Source organism: Scyliorhinus torazame, chromosome 14, assembly GCF_047496885.1.
Source record: "Scyliorhinus torazame isolate Kashiwa2021f chromosome 14, sScyTor2.1, whole genome shotgun sequence".
In the NCBI taxonomy this organism is placed as follows: Eukaryota; Metazoa; Chordata; class Chondrichthyes; order Carcharhiniformes; family Scyliorhinidae; genus Scyliorhinus; species Scyliorhinus torazame.
The window spans coordinates 142522716-142543714 of NC_092720.1; the positions used below are offsets into that span (position 1 = coordinate 142522716).

At 51.4% G+C, this 20999-nt stretch overlaps 1 protein-coding gene across 8 annotated transcripts in view; it reads left to right on the top strand.

The window, feature by feature from the left end:
* Positions 1–20999, top strand: part of LOC140390078 (kyphoscoliosis peptidase-like) — a 930728-nt gene that overhangs the window by 457087 nt on the left and 452642 nt on the right. For all 8 annotated transcript variants that reach the window (XM_072474955.1, XM_072474961.1, XM_072474960.1 and 5 more), the window contains one exon: positions 18223–18369. In XM_072474955.1, the coding sequence (XP_072331056.1) occupies positions 18223–18369 (147 nt within the window). The remainder of the gene's footprint in view (positions 1–18222; positions 18370–20999) is intronic.

The window sequence follows — 20999 nt, forward strand, 5'->3', positions numbered from 1 at the left end:
CGGACTGGATTTTCAGTGCAGCCACCGAAGCCTGACACTGAAGTTCGGCGGACCCTTGCCCCCCCCTCACGGTGTGCTGCCTTGCGACACTGAAAGTCGCACCCCCCTCGCTATTCGCTAACCTCACTCCCGACTGTAAGCCCGTCGCCACCAGGAGCCGGCGCTACAGTGTCCAAGATATGACTTTTATCAAGTCAGAGGTCCAGCGTTTACTGGGAGAGGGGGTCATCGAGGCTAGCAACAGCCCTTGGAGAGCGCAGGTGGTGGTAGTCCGGTCCGGGGAGAAGAAACGGATGGTCATGGATCATTATAGCCAGACCATAAACCAATTCACGCAGCTTGATGCGTACCCTCTTCCTCGCATCGCGGAAATGGTAAATCGGATCGCCCAATACCGAGTCTTTTCCACGGTCGACTTCAAACCCGCCTACCACCAGCTCCCCATCCGACCAAAAGACCGCCCCTACACTGCCTTCGAAGCAGCCGGCCTGCTCTTCCACTTCCTCAGGGTCCCCTTCGGTGTCACAAATGGGGTCTCCGTCTTTCAAAGGGCGATGGATCAAATGGTGGACCAGTACGGTTTCCGGGCTACATACCCGTACTTGGACAATGTCACCATCTGCGGCCATGATCAGCAGGACCATGACACTAACCTCGAAAAGTTTCTCCAGACCGCCCGAGCCCTTAACCTGACATATAACGAGGAAAAATGCGTTTTCCACACCACCCGGCTAGCCATCCTCGGCTATGTCGTGGAAGACGGGGTCCTAGGTCTCGACCCCGGCCACATTCGCCCCCTTAAGGAACTCCCTCTCCCCCGCAGCCTCAAGGCCCTCAAACGGTGCTTGGGGCTTTTCTCTTATTACGCCCAGTGGGTCCCCAAGTATGCGGACAAAGCCCGCCCACTCATTAAGACCACCATTTTTCCCCTCTCGGCTGAGGCTCAATTGGCCTTCAACCACATCAAGGCCGGCATCATCAAGGCCGCTATGCACGCGGTGGACGAAACCATCCCTTTCCAGGTAGAGAGCGATGCATCAGACATCGCCCTGGCTGCTACCCTCAATCAGGAAGGCAGACCAGTAGCGTTCTTCTCCCGAACCCTCACCGCCTCCGAGGTTCGACACTCTGCAGTCGAAAAAGAGGCACAAACCATTGTGGAGGCTGTGCTGCGCTGGAGACACTACCTCGCCGGTAGGGGGTTTACCCTCGTCACCGACCAATGGTCGGTCGCCTATATGTTCGATAACACGCAACGGGACAAAATAAAAAATGATAAAATTTTGAGGTGGAGGATCGAACTCTCCACCTACACGTACGATATCAAGTATCGTCCAGAGGAGCTCAACGAGCCCCCAGATGCCCAGTCCCACGGCACATGTGCCAATGCGCAGGATGACCGCCTGCAAGCCATCCATAATGACCTCTGCCACCCGGGGGTTACCCGGTGTGGTAGTATGCATTAGGGGTCATGTGGGACTGTGAAGCCGTGATGTCATTGGCTGACAGATCCCGGGTCCTGGTTGGCTGTTGACCTCTAGCTCCGCCCTGAAGGCGGAGTATAAGAACCAGGAGTTCTCCCCCGCAGGCCAGTCTGTTACTGAATTGCGGGGAACAAGTCACGCTTAATAAAGCCTCATCGACTTCATCTCTATTCGTCTCTCGTGAGTCTTTGTGCGCTACAATTTATTAAGCGTGCTTAAAGAACTATGGAGCTCAGGATCATCCCGGAATGCCTGAGGATCAGCCCCCACGCAGTGAACTCAGCAGCAGTTTTCAAACACTGGCAGACTTGTTTCGAGGCCTACCTCAGAACGGCCCCCGGCCGGGTCACAGAAGACCAGAAACTACAGGTCCTGCAATCGAGGGTAAGCCCGGAAATTTTCCCTCTCATCGAAGACGCAGAGGATTTCCAGGCGGCGTTCGCAGCACTAAAGAGCATCTATGTTCGCCCAGTGAACCAGATCTACGCACGCTACCAACTCGCAATGAGACGGCAAAGTCCCGGAGAATTGCTGGACGAATTCTACGCCGCGCTGCTAATTTTGGGACGGGCCTGCAGCTGCCCGCCGGTAAACGCGATTGAACACATGGACATGTTGATGCGCGATGCTTTTGTCGCAGGTTATGAACTCTCCCCAAATCTCAGCCAATGACATCACGGCTTCACAGTCCCACATGACCCCAAATCCGCCAAAGACTTTTGGAAAAAGAGTCGCTGGGACTCTCAGAGGCACGGGCCCTTGCAGCCTCCCTGGATGTAGCCGCACGAAACGCCCGCGCGTACGGCCCGACCGCGCGGCAGCCCCTTGGGCTCCGTGGACCCCCGTCGCGACAAATCCCCCCCCCCCACCCCACAGGCTTGCGCGGTTCAGACTCCAAGTCGTCCCGGGGGAGCCTGCTGCTATTTCTGCGGCCAGGCGAAACACCCCTGGCAGCGCTGCCCGGCCCGCGCAGCGATTTGCAATAGCTGCGGGAAAAAGGGCCATTTCGCGGCTGTGTGCCGGTCCCGGGAGGTCGCCGCTGTCCCAGGAGAAGAAGTCGTCCTGCGCGTTTCTAACGCTCCCCAACCCCCCCAGCGCCCCATGTGCGACCCGCAGGCGCCGCCATTTTGGGTCCCGGCCACCACGAGGGGAGGAGGGGCGCCGCCATCTTGGGACCCCCCAGACCTGTGCGACGCATGGGGGCGGCCATTTTGTCCACCCCCGCCGCCATCTTGTGACCCCCCAGCCATGTGCGATGCATGGGGGCGGCCATTTTGTTCACCCCCGCCGCCATCTTGGACGGCAACAACGGACCCCAGTGTCGACGGCTCCACTGGGTTCGAGGAAGACGCTCAAGCCTCTGGCCTCAATGACGCTGTACAAAGCACGGCCCCGGACGCTCCAGACGACGACAACAACGGTGCTGATAAACGGGCACGAGACACCATGCCTGCTCGACTCCGGGAGCACAGAAAGCTTCATCCACCCCGACACGGTAAGACGCTGTTTTTTGACCATCCGTCCCAGTGCGCAAAAGATTTCCCTAGCCGCAGGATCCCACTCCGTACAGATTAAAGGCTTCTGCATAGTAACCCTAACGGTGCAAGGGAGGGAGTTTAAAAACTACAGGCTCTACGTCCTTCCCCAACTCTGCGCGCCCACATTACTGGGATTAGACTTCCAGTGCAATCTGCAGAGCCTAACCTTCCAATTCGGCGGCCCAATACCCCCACTCACAATCTGCGGCCTCGCAACCCTCAAGGTTGAGCCCCCATCCTTGTTTGCAAACCTCACCCCGGATTGCAAACCCGTCGCCACTAGGAGCAGACGGTACAGCGCCCAGGACCGGACATTCATTCGGTCCGAAGTCCAGCGGCTACTGAAGGAAGGCATAATCCAGGCCAGCAATAGTCCCTGGAGAGCACAGGTGGTAGTAGTAAAGACAGGGGAGAAGCAAAGGATGGTCATAGACTATAGCCAGACCATCAACAGGTACACACAACTAGATGCGTACCCTCTCCCCGCATATCCGACATGGTCAATCGGATTGCCCAATATAAGGTCTTCTCCACCGTGGACCTCAAGTCCGCCTACCATCAGCTCCCCATCCGCCCAAGTGACCGCAAGTACACAGCCTTTGAGGCAGACGGGCGATTATACCACTTCCTAAGGGTCCCATTTGGCGTCACAAACGGGGTCTCGGTCTTCCAACGAGAGATGGACCGAATGGTTGATCAACACGGGTTACAGGCCACGTTCCCGTATCTCGACAACGTAACCATCTGCGGCCACGATCAGCAGGACCACGACGCCAACCTCCAAAAATTCCGCCAGACCGCTAAAGCCTTGAACCTCACATAGAACGAGGACAAGTGCGTTTTCAGCACAAACCGGCTAGCCATCTTGGGATATGTAGTGCGCAATGGGATAATAGGCCCCGACCCCGAACGCATGCGCCCCCTCATGGAATTTCCCCTCCCTCACTGCTCCTGGGGTTCTTTTCATATTACGCCCAGTGGGTCCCCCAGTACGCAGACAAGGCCCGCCCCCTAATACAGACCACGACCTTCCCTCTGTCAACAGAGGCTTGCCAGGCCTTCAGCCGCATCAAAGCGGATATCGCAAAGGCCACGATGCGCGCCATCGACGAGTCCCTCCCCTTCCAGGTCGAGAGCGACGCCTCCGATGTAGCTCTAGCGGCCACCCTTAACCAAGCGGGCAGACCCGTGGCTTTTTTCTCCCGAACCCTCCACGCTTCAGAAATCCGCCACTCCTCAGTGGAAAAGGAAGCCCAAGCCATAGTGGAAGCTGTGCGACATTGGAGGCATTACCTGGCCGGCAGAAGATTCACTCTCCTCACGGACCAACGGTCGGTAGCCTTCATGTTCGATAACGCACAGCGGGGCAAAATTAAAAACGACAAGATCTTAAGGTGGAGGATCGAGCTCTCCACCTTCAACTATGAGATCCTGTACCGTCCCGGAAAGCTGAACGAGCCGTCCGATGCCCTATCTCGCGGCACATGTGCCAACGCACAAATTAGCCGCCTCCAAACCCTCCACGAGGACCTCTGCCACCCGGGGGTCACTCGGTTCTACCACTTTATAAAGTCCCGCAACCTCCCCTACTCTGTGGAGGAGGGCCGTACAGTCACAAGGAACTGCCACATCTGCGCAGAGTGCAAACCGCACTTTTTCAGGCCGGATGGTGCGCACCTGATCAAGGCTTCCCGTCCCTTTGAACGCCTTAGTCTGGATTTCAAAGGCCCCCTCCCCTCCACCGACCGCAACACATACTTCCTGAATGTGGTGGACGAGTACTCCCGTTTCCCCTTCGCCATCCCCTGCCCTGACATGACAGCGGCCACAGTCATTAAAGCCCTTAACACCATATTCACACTGTTCGGTTGCCCCGCATACGTCCACAGCGACAGGGGGTCCTCCTTCATGAGTGACGAGCTGCGCCAGTTCCTGCTCAGCAACGGTATAGCCTCGAGCAGGACGACCAGCTACAACCCCCGGGGGAACGGGCAAGTAGAGAGGGAGAACGGCACGGTCTGGAAGACCTTCCTACTGGCCCTACGGTCCAGGGACCTCCCAGTTTCACGGTGGCAGGAGGTCCTCCCGGACGCTCTCCACTCCATCCGGTCGCTACTGTGTACTAGCACTAACCAAACGCCTCATGAGCGCCTCCTTGTCTTCCCCAGGAAGTCCTCCTCTGGAACGTCGCTGCCGACCTGGCTGGCGGCCCCAGGACCCATCTTGCTCCGAAAACATGTGCGGGCGCACAAGTCGGACCCGTTGGTCGAGAGGGTTCACCTCCTCTACGCGAACCCGCAGTACACTTACGTGGAGTACCCCGACGGCCGACAGGACACGTTCTCCCTGCGAGATATGGCGCCCGCCGGCAACACGCACCCCCCCCCCGACACCAATCACCCCCTCCCTGCCACCGGCGCACCCCGCCACCGCCCCCTTCCCGGGAGGATCGGTCCTCCTCCCAGGTCCGACCAGAAGCGAAGCTGAAGCAGAAACCGTAAGGCTCCCGGAGACGACAACACGGGAACAAGCACCACCACCGGGGCCGAGGCGATCGACAAGGACGACCAGACCGCCCGACCGACTCGTGGCATGGATGTAACACTACAATGTTGTGGACTTTAACGAGAACTTTTTTTCTTTTCCCCCTTACGACTACTGTAAATAGTGCAAAACAAAAAAAACCCTGTATATACTGTGATGACATGCAAAGGTTTTCCTCCCAGGACCAGCCTTGTAAACCCCTACCACCATGCGAAGCACCACCCCGCCGGGTTCATTTTTAACAAGGGGTGAATGTGGTAGTATGCATTAGGGGTCATGTGGGACTGTGAAGCCGTGATGTCATTGGCTGACAGATCCCGGGTCCTGGTTGGCTGTTGACCTCTAGCTCCGCCCTGAAGGCGGAGTATAAGAACCAGGAGTTCTCACCCGCAGGCCAGTCTGTTACTGAACTGCGAGGAACAAGTCACGCTTAATAAAGCCTCATCGACTTCATCTCTATTCGTCTCTCGTGAGTCTTTGTGCGCTACACCCGGATCGTCCATTTATCAAGCTCCACAACCTACCTGACTCAACCAAGGAGGTCAAGGCCATGGTCAGGGCCTGCCAGATCTGTGCAGAGTGCAAACCGCACTTCTACCGGCCAGACAAGGTTCGGCTCGTGAAGGCCTTGTGTCCCTTTGAGCGACTGAGCGTGGACTTCAAGGGGCCCCTCCCGTCCACCAATCATTGTGCCTATTTCCTCACCGTTATCGATGAGTTCTCCCGTTTCCCATTCGCCATTCCCTGCCCCGACATGACCTCACCCACTGTGATTAAGGCACTGCACAACACCTTCACCCTGTTCGGTTTCCCCGCTTATATCTACAGCGACCGGGGTACATCATTCATGAGCGATGAACTGCGTCAGTATCTGCTCAGCAAAGGCATTGCCTCGAGCAGAACGACCAGTTATAACCCGCAGGGAAATGGACAAGTGGAGAGGGAGAACGCGACAGTGTGTAAGGCTGTCCTTCTGGCCCTGCGGTCGAGAAGTCTCCCAACTACCCGCTGGCAGGAGGTCCTACCCGATGCCCTACACTCCATTTGGTCACTCCTCTGCACGGCCACGAATGAGACCCCTCACGACCGATTGTTTGTCTTCCCCAGGAAGTCTACCTCCGGGGTCTCGCTTCCACCTTGGCTGTTGGCTCCGGGACCTGTTCTTCTCCGGAGGCACACAAGGAGCCATAAAATGAAACCCCTGGTTGAAAAGGTCCGACTGCTCCACGCCATCCCGTTATGCCTACGTTGAGTACCCCGACGGCAGGCAAGATACGGTTTTCCTCCAGGATCTGGCACCCGCTGGATCCCCCACTACAGACGCCCCTGCCCGCGCCGCTCCCCTGCAGGACCCGGCGCCCCCTACAACACACCCCCTTCCGGCCCTACCCTACCCTAGGTTGGTGAGCACCTACCGCGCGACCCCCCTTTACACACCCCGCCGGCGCCGGCACCGCTACCCCCGGCCCTGCCTAGTCCCCCTGCCCCGACCGGACCGAAGCACCGACCGCTGTGCTGCTGGAGGTACCCTCAACCGGGACGTCCGTGCCCGCTGCACCACTGCCCGAACTGAGGAGGTCGATGAGGACGACGAGGCCACCGCGACGGATGGACCTATGATGGCACGTCACCCCCGCCGGACTCTTTTTCAAACAGGGGGTGAATGTGATGAACGGTTACTGCCTTGTCATCATGTAAGGTGATGTCCCCTTTAAGACCGGGCTTGGAACCCTGGGGACACCGCCTCCGGCTCCGCCCATCTGTCAGCCATACATAAGGGGCTGCCTTGTGGGCTGTGCTGCAGTTAGCACACGTCTCGGCTCTAGCATAGTTCTTAGTCTATTAAAGCCTTCTTTACCGTTTACACTCTAAGCGTCGTTATTGAGGGTACCACACTGAGCTAGAGAGCGTGCTGTGTGTTCACTGAGCTAGAGAGGGTGCTGTGTGTTCACTGAGCTAGAGAGGGTGCTGTGTGATCACTGAGCTAGAGAGGGTGCTGTGTGTTCACTGAGCTAGAGAGGGTGCTGTGTGTTCACTGAGCTAGAGAGGGTGCTGTGTCTTCACTGAGCTAGAGAGGGTGCTGTGTGTTCACTGAGCTAGAGAGGGTGCTGGGTGTTCACTGAGCTAGAGAGGGTGCTGTGTGTTCACTGAGCTAGAGAGGGTGCTGTGTGTTCACTGAGCTAGAGAGGGTGATGTGTATTCACTGAGCTAGAGAGGGTGCTGTGTGTTCACTGAGCTAGAGAGGGTTCTGTGTCTTCACTGATCTAGAGAGCGTGCTGTGTGTTCACTGAGCTAGAGAGGGTGCTGTGTGTTCACTGAGCTAGAGAGGGTTCTGTGTCTTCACTGATCTAGAGAGGGTGCTGTGTGTTCACTGAGCTAGAGAGGGTGCTGTGTGTTCACTGAGCTAGAGAGGGTGCTGTGTGTTCACTGAGCTAGAGAGGGTGCTGTGTGTTCACTGAGCTAGAGAGGGTTCTGTGTCTTCACTGATCTAGAGAGGGTGCTGTGTGTTCACTGAGCTAGAGAGGGTGCTGTGTATTCACTGAGCTAGAGAGGGTGCTGTGTGTTCACTGAGCTAGAGAGGGTTCTGTGTCTTCACTGATCTAGAGAGGGTGCTGTGTGTTCACTGAGCTAGAGAGGGTGCTGTGTGTTCACTGAGCTAGAGAGGGTGCTGTGTGTTCACTGAGCTAGAGAGGGTGCTGTGTGTTCACTGAGCTAGAGAGGGTGCTGTGTCTTCACTGAGCTAGAGAGGGTGCTGTGTGTTCACTGAGCGAGAGAGGGTGCTGTGTGTTCACTGAGCTAGAGAGGGTGCTGTGTGTTCACTGAGCTAGAGAGGGTGCTGTGTGTTCACTGAGCTAGAGAGGGTGCTGTGTCTTCACTGAGCTAGAGAGGGTGCTGTGTGTTCACTGAGCGAGAGAGGGTGCTGTGTGTTCACTGAGCTAGAGAGGGTGCTGGGTGTTCACTGAGCTAGAGAGGGTGCTGTGTGTTCACTGAGCTAGAGAGGGTGCTGGGTGTTCACTGAGCTAGAGAGGGTGCTGTGTGTTCACTGAGCTAGAGAGGGTGCTGTGTGTTCACTGGGCTAGAGAGGGTGCTGTGTGTTCACTGAGCTAGAGAGGGTGCTGTGTGTTCACTGAGCTAGAGAGGGTGCTGTGTCTTCACTGAGCTTGAGAGGGTGCTGTGTGTTCACTGAGCTAGAGAGGGTGCTGGGTGTTCACTGAGCTAGAGAGGGTGCTGTGTGTTTACTGAGCTAGAGAGGGTGCTGTGTGTTCACTGAGCTAGAGAGGGTGCTGTGTGTTCACTGAGCTAGAGAGGGTGCTGTGTCTTCACTGAGCTAGAGAGGGTGCTGTGTGTTCACTGAGCTAGAGAGGGTGCTGTGTGTTCACTGAGCTAGAGAGGGTGCTGTGTCTTCACTGAGCTAGAGAGGGTGCTGTGTGTTCACTGAGCTAGAGAGGGTGCTGGGTGTTCACTGAGCTAGAGAGAACAAAGAACAAAGAACAAAGAAATGTACAGCACAGGAACAGGCCCTTCGGCCCTCCAAGCCCGCGCCGACCATACTCCCCGACTAAACTACAATCTTCTACACTTCCTGGGTCCGTATCCTTCTATTCCCATCCTATTCATATATTTGTCAAGATGCCCCTTAAATGTCCCTATCGTCCCTGCTTCCACTACCTCCTCCGGTAGCGAGTTCCAGGTACCAAACAAAGAACAAACAAAGAACAAAGAAATGTACAGCACAGGAACAGGCCCTTCGGCCCTCCAAGCCCGTGCCGACCATACTGCCCGACTAAACTACAATCTTCTACACTTCCTGGGTCCGTATCCTTCTATTCCCATCCTATTCATATATTTGTCAAGATGCCCCTTGAATGTCCCTATCGTCCCTGCTTCCACTACCTCCTCCGGTAGTGAGTTCCAGGCACCCACTACCCTCTGCGTAAAAAACTTCCCTCGTACATCTACTCTAAACCTTGCCTCTCTCACCTTAAACCTATGCCCCCTAGTAATTGACCCTTCTACCCTGGGGAAAAGCCTCTGACTATCCACTCTGTCTATGCCCCTCATAATTTTGTAGACCTCTATCAGGTCTCCCCTCAACCTCCTTCGTTCCAGTGAGAACAAACCGAGTTTATTCAATCGCTCCTCATAGCTTATGCCCTCCATACCAGGCAACATTCTGGTAAATCTCTTCTGCACCCTCTCTAAAGCCTCCACATCCTTCTGGTAGTGTGGCGACCAGAATTGAACACTATACTCCAAGTGTGGCCTAACTAAGGTTCTATACAGCTGCAACATGACTTGCCAATTCTTATACTCAATGCCCCGGCCAATGAAGGCAAGCATGCCGTATGCCTTCTTGACTACCTTCTCCACCTGTGTTGCCCCTTTCAATGACCTGTGGACCAGTACTCCTAGATCTCTTTGACTTTCAATACTCTTGAGGGTTCTACCATTCACTGTATATTCCCTACCTGCATTAGACCTTCCAAAATGCATTATCTCACATTTGTCCGGATTAAACTCCATCTGCCATCTCTCCGCCCAAGTCTCCAGACAATCTAAATCCTTCTGTATCCTCAGACAGTCCTCATCGCTATCCGCAATTCCACCAACCTTTGTGTCGTCTGCAAACTTACTAATCAGACCAGTTACATTTTCCTCCAAATCATTTATATATACTACAAAGAGCAAAGGTCCCAGCACTGATCCCTGTGGAACACCGCTGGTCACAGCCCTCCAATTAGAAAAGCATCCCTCCATTGCTACCCTCTGCCTTCTATGGCCTAGCCAGTTCTGTATCCAACTTGCCAGCTCACCCCTGATCCCGTGTGACTTCACCTTTTGTACTAGTCTACCATGAGGGACCTTGTCAAAGGCCTTACTGAAGTCCATATAGACAACATCTACTGCCCTACCTGCATCAATCATCTTAGTGACCTCCTCGAAAAACTCTATCAAGTTAGTGAGACACGACCTCCCCTTCACAAAACCGTGCTGCCTCTCACTAATACGTCCATTTGCTTCCAAATGGGAGTAGATCCTGTCTCGAAGAATTCTCTCCAGTAATTTCCCTACCACTGAAGTAAGGCTCACCGGCCTGTAGTTCCCGGGATTATCCTTGCTACCCTTCTTAAACAGAGGAACAACATTGGCTATTCTCCAGTCCTCCGGGACATCCCCTGAAGACAGCGAGGATCCAAAGATTTCTGTCAAGGCCTCAGCAATTTCCTCTCCAGCCTCCTTCAGTATTCTGGGGTAGATCCCATCAGGCCCTGGGGACTTATCTACCTTAATATTTTTTAAGACACCCAACACCTCGTCTTTTTGGATCACAATGTGACCCAGGCTATCTACACCCCCTTCTCCAGACTCAACATCTACCAATTCCTTCTCTTTGGTGAATACTGATGCAAAGTATTCATTTAGTACCTCGCCCATTTCCTCTGGCTCCACACATAGATTCCCTTGCCTATCCTTCAGTGGGCCAACCCTTTCCCTGGCTACCCTCTTGCTTTTTATGTACGTGTAAAAAGCCTTGGGATTTTCCTTAACCCTATTTGCCAATGACTTTTCATGACCCCTTCTAGCCCTCCTGACTCCTTGCTTAAGTTCCTTCCTACTTTCCTTATATGCCACACAGGCTTCGTCTGTTCCCAACCTTTTTAGCCCTGACAAATGCCTCCTTTTTCTTTTTGACGAGGCCTACAATATCACTCGTCATCCAAGGTTCCCGAAAATTGCCGTATTTATCTTTCTTCCTCACAGGAACATGCCTGTCCTGTATTCCTTTCAACTGACACTTGAAAGCCTCCCACATGTCAGATGTTGATTTGCCCTCAAACATCCGCCCCCAATCTATGTTCTTCAGTTCCCGCCTAATATTGTTATAATTAGCCTTCCCCCAATTTAGCACATTCATCCTCGGACCACTCTTATCCTTGTCCACCAGTACTTTAAAACTTACTGAATTGTGGTCACTGTTACCAAAATGCTCCCCTACTGAAACATCTACCACCTGGCCGGGCTCATTCCCCAATACCAGGTCCAGTACCGCCCCTTCCCTAGTTGGACTGTTTACATATTGTTTTAAGAAGCCCTCCTGGATGCTCCTTACAAACTCCGCCCCGTCTAAGCCCCTGGCACTAAGTGAGTCCCAGTCAATATTGGGGAAGTTGAAGTCTCCCATCACCACAACCCTGTTGTTTTTACTCTTTTCCAAAATCTGTCTACCTATCTGCTCCTCTATCTCCCGCTGGCTGTTGGGAGGCCTGTAGTATACCCCCAACATTGTGACTGCACCCTTCTTATTCCTGATCTCTACCCATATAGCCTCACTGCCCTCTGAGGTGTCCTCTCGCAGTATAGCTGTGATATTCTCCCGAACAAGTAGCGCAACTCCGTCTCCCCTTTTACATCCCCCTCTATCCCGCCTGAAACATCTAAATCCTGGAACGTTTAGCTGCCAATCCTGCCCTTCCCTCAACCAGGTCTCTGTAATGGCAACAACATCATAGTTCCAAGTAGTAATCCAAGCTCTAAGTTCATCTGCCTTACCCGTAATGCTCCTTGCATTAAAACATATGCACTTCAGGCCACCAGACCCGCTGTGTTCAGCAACTTCTCCCCGTCTGCTCTGCCTCAGAGCCACACTGTCCCTATTCCCTAGTTCTCCCTCAATGCTCTCACCTTCTGACCTATTGCTCCCGTGCCCACCCCCCTGCCATACTAGTTTAAACCCTCCCGTGTGACACTAGCATTGTCAAAGGCCTTACTGAAGTCCATATAGAGAACATCTACTGCCCTACCTGCATCAATCATCTTAGTGACCTCCTCGAAAAACTCTATCAAGTTAGTGAGACACGACCTCCCCTTCACAAAACCGTGCTGCCTCTCACTAATACGTCCATTTGCTTCCAAATGGGAGTATATCCTGTCTCTAAGAATTCTCTCCAGTAATTTCCCTACCACTGAAGTAAGGCTCACCGGCCTGTAGTTCCCGGGATTATCCTTGCTACCCCTCTTAAACAGAGGAACAACATTGGCTATTCTCCAGTCCTCCGAGACATCCCCTGAAGACAGCGAGGATCCAAAGATTTCTGTCAAGGCCTCAGCAATTTCCTCTCCAGCCTCCTTCAGTATTCTGGGGTAGATCCCATCAGGCCCTGGGGACTTATCTACCTTAATATTTTTTAAGACACCCAACACCTCGTCTTTTTGGATCACAATGTGACCCAGGCTATCTACACCCCCTTCTCCAGACTCAACATCTACCAATTCCTTCTCTTTGGTGAATACTGATGCAAAGTATTCATTTAGTACCTCACCCATTTCCTCTGGCTCCACACATAGATTCCCTTGCCTATCCTTTAGTGGGCCAACCCTTTCCCTGGCTACCCTCTTGCTTTTTATGTACGTGTAAAAAGCCTTGGGATTTTCCTTAACCCTATTTGCCAATGACTTTTCATGACCCCTTCTAGCCCTCCTGACTCCTTGCTTAAGTTCCTTCCTACTTTCAAAGAACAAACAAAGAACAAAGAAATGTACAGCGCAGGAACAGGCCCTTCGGCCCTCCAAGCCCGTGCCGACCATACTGCCCGACTAAACTACAATCTTCTACAATTCCTGGGTCCGTATCCTTCTATTCCCATCCTATTCATATATTTGTCAAGATGCCCCTTGAATGTCCCTATCGTCCCTGCTTCCACTACCTCCTCCGGTAGTGAGTTCCAGGCACCCACTACCCTCTGCGTAAAAAACTTGCCTCGTACATCTACTCTAAACCTTGCCCCTCTCACCTTAAACCTATGCCCCCTAGTAATTGACCCCTCTACCCTGGGGAAAAGCCTCTGACTTTCCTTATATGCCACACAGGCTTCGTCTGTTCCCAGCCTTTTAGCCCTGACAAATGCCTCCTTTTTCTTTTTGACGAGGCCTACAATATCACTCGTCATCCAAGGTTCCCGAAAATTGCCGTATTTATCTTTCTTCCTCACAGGAACATGCCGCTCCTGTATTCCTTTCAACTGACACTTGAAAGACTCCCACATGTCAGATGTTGATTTGCCCTCAAACATCCGCCCCCAATCTTCAGTTCCCGCCTAATATTGTTATAATTAGCCTTCCCCCAATTTAGCACATTCATCCTCGGACCACTCTTATCCTTGTCCACCAGTGCTTTAAAACTTACTGAATTGTGGTCACTGTTACCGAAATGCTCCCCTACTGAAACATCTACCACCTGGCCGGGCTCATTCCCCAATACCAGGTCCAGTACCGCCCCTTCCCTAGTTGGACTGTTTACATATTGTTTTAAGAAGCCCTCCTGGATGCTCCTTACAAACTCCGCCCCGTCTAAGCCCCTGGCACTAAGTGAGTCCCAGTCAATATTGGGGAAGTTGAAGTCTCCCATCACCACAACCCTGTTGTTTTTACTCTTTTCCAAAATCTGTCTACTTATCTGCTCCTCTATCTCCCGCTGGCTGTTGGGAGGCCTGTAGTATACCCCCAACATTGTGACTGCACCCTTCTTATTCCTGATCTCTACCCATATAGCCTCACTGCCCTCTGAGGTGTCCTCTAGCTGTGATATTCTCCCGAACAAGTAGCGCAACTTCGCCTCCCCTTTTACATCCCCCTCTATCCCGCCTGAAACATCTAAATCCTGGAACGTTTAGCTGCCAATCCTGCCCTTCCCTCAACCAGGTCTCTGTAATGGCAACAACATCATAGTTCCAAGTAGTAATCCAAGCTCTAAGTTCATCTGCCTTACCCGTAATGCTCCTTGCATTAAAACATATGCACTTCAGGCCACCAGACCCGCTGTGTTCAGCAACTTCTCCCCGTCTGCTCTGCCTCAGAGCCACACTGTCCCTATTCCCTAGTTCTCCCTCAATGCTCTCACCTTCTGACCTATTGCTCCCGTGCCCACCCCCCTGCCATACTAGTTTAAACCCTCCCGTGTGACACTAGCAAACCTCGCGGCCAGGATATTTATGCCTCTCCGGTTTAGATGCAACCCTTCCATCTTATACAGGTCACACCTGCCCCGGAAGAGCTCCCAGTGGTCCAGATAACGGAAACCCTCCCTCCTACACCAGCTGTTTAGCCACGTGTTTATCTGCTCTATCTTCCTATTTCTAGCCTCACTGGCACGTGGCACAGGGAGTAATCCCGAGATTACAACCCTCGAGGTCCTGTCTTTTAACTTTCTGCCTAGATCCCTGAACTCCTGCTGCAGGACCTCATGCCCCTTCCTGCCTATGTCGTTAGTACCAATATGTACAACGACCTCTGCCTGTTTGCCCTCCCCCTTGAGGATTCCCTCTACCCGTTCGGAGACATCCTGGACCCTGGCACCAGGGAGGCAACATACCATCCTGGAGTCTCTTTCACGTCCACAGAAGCGCCTATCTGTGCCCCTGGCTATAGAGTCCCCTATTACTATTACTCTTCTGCGCTTTGACCCTCCCTTCTGAACATCAGAGCCAGCCGTGGTGCCACTGCTCTGGCTGCTGCTGTTTTCCCCTGATAGGCTATCCCCCCCGACAGTATCCAAAGGGGTATATCTGTTCGAGAGGGGGACAACCACAGGGGATTCCTGCACTGACTGCCTGCCCTTTCTGGTGGTCACCCATTTCTCTGCCTGCACCTTGGGTGTGACCACATTTACATAACTGCGATCTATGACGCTTTCCGCCACCTGCATGCTCCTAAGTGCATCCAATTGCTGCTCCAACCGAACCATGCGGTCTGTGAGGAGCTCCAGTTGGGTGCACTTTCTGCAGATGAAGCCATCCGGGACGCTGGAAGCCTCCCGGACCTGCCACATCTCACAGTCAGAGCACAGCACCCCTCTAACTGACATTGCGTCAATTAATTAAAATTAAAATTTGTCTCTTTTTTTTTTAAATACTTTTTTTAAAATTTCAAAGTTACTGTCAACTATCTGTTTCCTAGCACTAGATTTCTAATAGAAATGCGATAGCTAACTATAATACTCTCCGATCTCTGGCTCAGATATCCTCTAAATTATAATTAAGTCATTATGTTTAATTAGTTCCCAAATACTCAAATTTTTTTTAAATTTAGGTTAGAATCCCAACCAGCCAATCTGGCCACAGCTTTTCTGTGATGTCACTTCAGTTTCCCCCGACACACACAATTGGAAAAAAGGTATAAAAGTAAAAATAAGTAAAAATCACTTACTTACCTTCTTACCTTCTGAGTGTCTCAGATGTTCTCAGGTTCTCTCGCTGACAGAGACTGCTCCTCCACCTCCGAACCTTGACCTGCACAATGCTAATAATATAATAATAATATAATATGGCACTTACCTTACACCAATGGGTCTTATTATTAGGTTAGAGGAGGAGGGCGGGTGGGAGACACTACACGTGTAGTGTCTCGGGTTTCCTCTCCACCAGAATTTATTGGTTGGGGGGGGGGGACTTGCCAGAGGTCCGCGGGTCGGACTTCCGGTTCCCGCCTTATATAAAAACAAATAAAACAGAAAAGAAGAACAGACACGGGACCAGGTAAGGCTTTTTAAATACACTACTCACCTCCCAGAAGGCCCCTGCGCACCGCTGCCGCCGAAATCCAAAGGGCTGCTCCTGTAAAGGTAAGGCTTTTAAATACACTACTCACCTCCAAGAAGGCCCCTGCGCACCACTGCCGCCGAAATCCAAAGGGCTGCTCCTGTAAAGGTAAGGCTTTTTAAATACACTACTCACCTCCCAGAAGGCCCCTGCGCACCGCTGCCGCCGAAATCCAAAGGGCTGCTCCTGTAAAGGTAAGGCTTTTAAATACACTACTCACCTCCAAGAAGTCCCCTGCGCACCGCTGCCGCCGAAATCCAAAGGGCTGCTCCTGTAAAGGTAAGGCTTTTAAATACACTACTCACCTCCCAGAGGGTGCTGTGTGTTCACTGATATATAGGTTGTGGTGTCTTCACTGATCAAGTGTGTGTGTTATATGAGCTGAACCTTTCTGATGAACACCCTGAAGTGTAGCTTTGGTTGTTTTGTGAACACGTGTAACTGGCCCCAGGAGTATTAATGCTCCACTGCTCCATGTGGTGTGTATTGGTGCTGTTGCTTCTGTGTTGTGTTGCGTTGTCTGGATGCAGAAATCATAAGGCTGCCAAATCTGTCTGAATTCAGAAATATCGTGTTGCACTGTTGCTTTCCTGCGCAGACTTATTGCAGTCCAATGTTTCAGTGATTTAAGATAAAGACAGATAGTTTTTTGAAGAATAAAGGGATTAAGGGTTATGGTGTTCGGGCCGGAAAGTGGAGCTGAGTCCACAAAAGATCAGCCATGATCTCATTGAATGGCGGAGCAGGCTCGAGGGGCCAGATGGCCTACTCCTGCTCCTAGTTCTTATGTTCTTATGTTCTTATGATCTGAGGAATGTTAGCTCAATCTGAGCTTGGCAATATACGCTCCAGAGTGTTATCTGAACTTCAGGCAATGAGTTCAGGCAATGAGTAATCACAACCCGAGATTAACAGCGGTATATTTTCTGAACTCTGGAATGTTAGTGATTGCATATTATTTGAACTTTAGATTATTGGCCTGTTGTTTTCTCTGAACTCCGCACTAACACACTGTGTGCTCTCTACACACAGTGCTAAGAAGATCTGACTGCATTGGTCCCAGGAGCAGACAGCACTTTGCGTTTCCTGGACTCGTTACTGTTAATCCTGTGCATTGTCGGTGTTCAGAGATTTTAAATTGGCTTCATTGTCAGAACTGATTGCATGCGTAGTGTGAAAGTTCATAGAATCATAGAATCTACAGTGCAGAAGGAGGCCAATCGGCCTATCGAGTCTGCACTGGCCCTTGGAAAAAGCACTGCACCCAAGCCCACGCCTCTACCCTATCTCCGTAACCCAGTGACCCCACCCAAACCTTTTGGACACTAAGGTCAATTTATCATGGCCAATCCACCTAACCTGCACATCTTTGGACTGTGGGAGAAAACCGGAGCACCCGGTGGAAACCCACGCAGACATTGGTAGAACGTGCAGACTCGTCACAAACAGTGACCCAAGTTGGGAATCGAACCTGGGATCCTGGAGCTGTGAAGGAACTGTGCTAACCACTGTGCTGTCATGCTGCCCTTGTTGAACTCGAGTGTTAGCGTTATTCCTTCTCTGAACTTGTGGAGATTTTGCATGGAATGGGAAAGCTGCACTTCCTGCTGGTCATTGATTGGATCAGATTACAGTTTCCAGATTTAATACTGGGTGACCATGGCATTTAACAACACTTCAGTACCTCACATTTGGCTGTGCTGCTGTTCAATAGACTACACTGCATTGCCTGTGAACACAGTCATATTGAAATATATTCATTTCAAAAATACATTTTACAACAAGATATTACCAGCGTTCGATCAACAAGCCCTGATGAACATCCCTGTTGAGGCAGTGCTAAATTCCCAGAGTGTAACATTCTGAGCATTTTACCATGAAGAATGTCCCCCCTTTATTAACCTAAGGCTCTCTGCTAATATGTAACATGTTCATGATTATAATAGTGATGTTTTGTTTATTTTTCAAATAGTTTATAAACATGGTGGAATGTGGGAGATCAATATTTCTGAAGTTCGTTTTCATCAGAAATCTATTATCAAATACTTATTATTGTTTCAGAGAAATATCCAAAGAAAGGACCAGGTCGACAGACAGGAAAAGATGGAGAAAAACATCGGGGAATTGAAGGAGAAAAACATCGGGGAAGTGAAAGAGAAAAACATCGGGAAAGGGACAGAACAAGGGATGTAAGAAAAGATAAAGGAAGTAAGTGGCAACAGGAGGTGCCAGTTTTTTGCTTCTGCTGAGAACAGCAATTGTTTATGGAACAGATTTATTTCTGCAGCTATTGTGTCTATTTAATTGTTTAGCTGCAAGGAGAATGAAAACGAATGTTGTGTGGAGGTCCCACTATTTACATACGAAAGACAGACATCCACTCGACTAGTGAAGCAGCCAATGATCATTGAAATGTTAGCCATAAATAGGTGGTGGCACGATTCTCAGCCACAATCCAGTCCGATGCTCTAATGCACTACCAAGGGATGCTGCACTGTCAGATGTGCCAATTTTTGGATTCAACTTTAGACCGTGTCCCAACTCAATTGAATGTAAAAGATCCTGTCATGCAATTTTAAATAAGTTTTATTTTGGCCAATAGTTTGCCCACAATTAATGTAACAGATTATCTGGTCATTATTGCTGCCTGTGGGAGCTTGCTGTGAGCAAATTGGTTACTTGGCTAACCCGCATTCTTTCATTTCCTACACACTGTTTTAATTTTGAAATATAAATTAATTTGGGATGTCCTGAGGTCATGAAAGGTGCTCTAAAAAGGCAAATGATTCATTTTCTGATTTCACATGTGTTAAATAAGCTTTTCTCTTTCAAAATATACCACACAACAGTGGTTCAGATAGAAGCTGACTTCCTCAGACTTCCAGTGGCGGCTATGAAGGAGTAGGTAGCACATTTGGTGGCTCCCGCTCGGGTCGGACCTTTGGACCTTTTCCCCCGATTTTTTGTCGGACTTGATTTGGTAAATTGATGGTGGAGACAATTGTGGAGTGGATTCCTACATCAGCACATGGAGAGGCGGACTAGAAGTGCTCGCAAAGGAAGAAATAGACGAACAGAGAAGTCTTGGGCTGAGGCTGCAGCAGGAGAAAGCTTGGCGGACGACCGGAGTCCTGGCTTGTTGACCCAGCGGTCGACGGAGCAGCTGATGCAGTTTATTCAGGAGAGCTTCACCAAGCAGAAACAGGAATGCTTGGACCCGGTTAAAGAATCGATTGTGCGGCTAGAACTTAGACTGCATGCCCAAGACCGGACGATCCAGAAAGTAGAGAAGGCGCTGGCTGAGCAGGAGGAACATCAAACAGCGGTGGAGTTGGAGGTGGGGATGCTGAGGGACCAGCAGAAAAGGCTCCTGGAGAAGGTGGAGGACCGAGAGAATAGGTCCTGCCGGCAGAACTTGAGAATCGTCGGTCTCCCGGAGTGGTCCGAATGAGCGGACACTGTGGCATACGTAGCGGGCATGTTCGAGAAGTGCTGAGATTCCATAGGTACTTGGACAAGGAGCGTATTTTACGGTGGGCCAGGCAGACATGGAGTTGTAAATGGGAGAACAGTATCCTGCGGATCTATCAGGATCTGAGTGCGGATGTAGCCATGAGAAGAACGGGGTTCAATCAGATAAAGTCGGCCATTTTTAAGAAAAAGGTTAAGTTTGGACTGCTGTATGCGGCCCATCTTTGGTTCACGTATGAGGAACAACATTTTTATTTTGAATCGCCCGAGGAAGCGATGGACTTCGCTAGAAGGAAAGGCCTGGTGGCGGACTGAGGTCTTTGAGCTTTGCTGCAGCGTCATGTTAAAAAAGTTTCTTGTTTATCAGACGTTACCTGTAATGCCTTCTGTATTAATTTGGGGCCTGTTGCAGAGCTGAGTGAGTTAAAGTTTACATTTGCACTGATGGGGGATGGAGGTGTGTTTGGTAGATGTTGGATCTTCTGTTCGATCTTTTCTTTGTTTTTCGCGTTTTATTTTCGGGCAATTGTGTTGGGATTGTTTTACTTTTGCATATGTGTATCCGAGCGGGGGGAGGGGGGTGGGAGGGGAGGGAACAATAGGTGGGAGAATGTCTGACGCCATGGGCAGGGGTCACCAAGCTAGCTGGACGGGCTAGCTCACGGAAGCGCAGTGGGGTGTGAGCAGATGTTATGCTTGTTGAAGGGGTTGGTTTACATAGTGCTGTTACTAGGAGGCGAGGGGGTAAAATGTTCTGCTGACGGGGAGGGACGTTTGCTGTGGGACAGAAAGGAGGCCAGGGGTGTAGGCTGGGAAGGGGGGGGGGCGATGAGCCCCCCAACCAGGCTGATCACATGGAACGTGAGAGGGCTAAATGGGCCAGTTAAGAGGGCATGTGTGTTCGCGCATCTGAGGGGACTGAAGGCGGACATGGTAATGTTACAGGAGACGCACCTTAGAGTAACTGATCAGATTAGATTAAGGAAGGGATGGGTCGGACAGGTTTTTCACTTGGGCCTGCCTCGAAGTCTAGAGGTGTCACGATCCTGATTAACATGCGAGTGTTATTTGAGGCGGGAAGAATAGTTATGGATGTGGGATGGTACTAGTGAACGTGTACATGCCAAATTGGAATGATGCGGAGTTTATAAAGAGGATGTTGGGGAAGATCCCGGTCCTGGATTCGCATAAGTCGGTCATGGGAGGGGACTTTAACACAGTTATCGACCCTGGGTTAGACCGGTCAAGCGAAAAGACGGGCAGGCTGCCAGCAATGGTGAAGGAGCTAAAGGGGTTCATGGAGCAAATGGGGTGGGTGGACCCATGGAGTTTTGGGCAGCCGAGAGTAAAGGAATTCTCCTTCGATT